At 40.3% G+C, this 2,644-nt stretch overlaps 1 protein-coding gene across 1 annotated transcript in view; it reads right to left on the bottom strand.

The window, feature by feature from the left end:
• LOC119311720 (protein Iojap-related, mitochondrial-like) overlaps nucleotides 1–2,644 on the bottom strand; it is a 5,151-nt gene that overhangs the window by 1,349 nt on the left and 1,158 nt on the right. The window contains exons 2-3 of the mRNA XM_037587407.1: nucleotides 2,385–2,472; nucleotides 1,099–1,196 (exon numbers count right to left, since the gene is read on the bottom strand). Of these exons, the coding sequence (XP_037443304.1) occupies nucleotides 1,099–1,196; nucleotides 2,385–2,472 (186 nt within the window). The remainder of the gene's footprint in view (nucleotides 1–1,098; nucleotides 1,197–2,384; nucleotides 2,473–2,644) is intronic.

A 2,644-nucleotide genomic window follows, 5' to 3' on the forward strand; every position in this document is an offset into this window, starting at 1 on the left:
AGGGACACAGCAAAGACCATGCCCACGCTCAAGATCCAGGCGGCTCAGGCAGCACCGCCGCCGCCCATCTGCTGAGGAGCACCACATGGTCCCGCTAGATCTCAAGGATGGTGTCACTGTGTGGACAAGACCTGCTGTCGCCATCCACCACTCAGGCAAAGTCCAGGAGAGACGGCGATAGGGTTTTGCCACCCGTGTCGCCCGTCGGGAGCAACGCTGGGGCCATTTTTTCAATTTGTATTTCATTTAATAAAATGTTTTCCCCTTGATCTTGAAACATCCTAAATTCATCATCTATCCACAACCCAGAGAAAATCACAATTTCTGTCCAGTTGCTGCTTGGATATGGAACACTCCGCTAGTAGCACATTTATAAGCCATATAATCACCAGATAGAGCCAACCTCCCAAAACGATTGGAAGATCAAGGCCTCCTAGCAGTCGAACACTTACAGAGCAAAAGACATGCAATTCACATGGCACAGAATTGTAATTCCCTTCAGGTTGACTGTTAACTTAAATACCTAAAGCTTATCTAAAATATCTTATTATGATTCTCAACATCCTAGACTGCTCAATTACTGGATTAATTGAACAGATAAATCAACTTTGGATGATCTAATACACGTAAGAGAGCTTAGTTCACTACTTCAAAAAAATGTCCAGAAAGAGCATCAATTCTCTAGCTACCTTTTGGAATAGTCTTCACTAAAGTCCATGGTAAGTTCATTCACATCTGTTTTCTTCTGACATAGAATTTCTTATTCTTTCCCAGCATAACGGTAATGCCAGTTCCCTTATACTGGGATTAAGTACTCACTTCAGATAAAGCATTATTAACGCCAGTATTGCTAAGAGCATTTTGGATTACAAAGTCAACAAATATTTCATATTAAAACGTCAATATCACAACACAAAGGCACCAAACAAATATTCATTATGAAGTCCACATACACACAGTTGCATAGTAACTTTAGTAATATGGTATTTATTAAATCATAAATATCAACGATGCATTTGCACTTATCATTAATTAGACACACCTGATACCAACTGTCATGGGAAAGAACAACAAAGAGAAGTAATATATTTGGCTGACCTGAACAGAAATGTTAGGGGACACCGCCTTTGTCCAAATACTTTCCAAATCATAGTACTCTCTTGCTCTTTCTTCAAGCGCGTGGATGATGATACTTCCTGAGGTTAATTGTTCAGAACAAGTGCAAAACATAAGTGATTGACACAGGAGCCACTTCAAAGACAGGTACACCATGGTTACAAAATTCTAAAACACAAGAAACTAGACTTCAGACCATCAGATACTGACTTCAACAAACTTAATCAGAAATAACCATTTCAAACCTCAAACTAAAGAAACTAGAGATACCCCATTTCTTTCTTTTTTCTTTGGCCGGATCTGTGCCTGAGCGTCGAGTATCTTTTCATTCATACATAGAGAACAGCTCTACAACAGAAGCCAAGCAGCTCAAGACGCAACTAACATCGGCATCAAAAAAAGAAAAGAAAGAAGCACAAAAAAGCCAGCTGCTATTCCCCGCAACAAATATGACTGTCTAGAGCCTACCAATCTCCACAGTCTGCACCTTCCCTTAATTTTGATTGCTAGACCTTGAACCGATGTCCGAAGGTTTGGCACCCTTGATCGCAGTAATTCCAGTGTTCCCAGATAGACCACGTAGTCGTGAGAACAGAGTTACTAAGCCTTTTCACATATCTGCTTGAAACATGACCCAGAAGGGTGCCCACTCCCCACCAATCATTTAAGACGGAATCCAATTGTGTTATTAGCTGCTGCTCTCTTATCCAAGACAATCTCCCATGAAATTCGTCTCGTGAACACGAACAAGCACAGCAGATGACACATAAACCCTCACTCTTGGTCGGGAAAGGGACACCCTAATATCCATCACAGGGCTTCGTCGCTCTAAAGGATCAGCTGTCAAACAAAACAGTTCAAGGAAGCTAACCAGCTAAAGTACTTGGCCTTTATAGGTGCCGCTAATTCAAGATTACTTACAGCAAACTTCAATGGTGGAAGCCCGGTATAAAGCCTTGTACAAGGAAGTTACTTAATACTTCCTAGAGCTGGCCCTAAACCATGCAAAAGAAGGATGGTAGCGTGGGGCCACAAATCGTAATGAGTAAATCTGGTCTAGACTCCAGAGATAAGCCTCTGTCTTAAGTTTCCTTTTTCTTTAAAGTTTATATAAGATCCTTTAGACAGGATCCTTTGGTTTATTTAGATTTGACAGTTAGGTTTCCTTTTCAATTGCTTAAATCAATTTTCATCGTGACAGTCTATACATTGCTAAAATAAATCTTACAAAGAAAATTGCAGGGATACATATGAAGTTTAGATGTTACCAGAATCAATGACAACCCACTTTCCAGCTTGCTGGCCTTCTACACTCGGCATCAATATTCGATTAGAGCCCTTCTGTTTCTGCTTTATCTGATGAAAAAGGACAATTTCAGTACCATATTAGTATAGCCTGTGTACATGATCACAAACTTCAAATCACATGGCATGGCCACTGAAGCAGGCCTGTAAACTCCATATGACACAGGATAATATATCATAAAATACATTAAACAGCATTAATTGTGAAAACTATACGAGAACC

The sequence above is a fragment of the Triticum dicoccoides genome, chromosome 5B (assembly GCF_002162155.2).
Source record: "Triticum dicoccoides isolate Atlit2015 ecotype Zavitan chromosome 5B, WEW_v2.0, whole genome shotgun sequence".
Classification (NCBI taxonomy): domain Eukaryota; kingdom Viridiplantae; phylum Streptophyta; class Magnoliopsida; order Poales; family Poaceae; genus Triticum; species Triticum dicoccoides.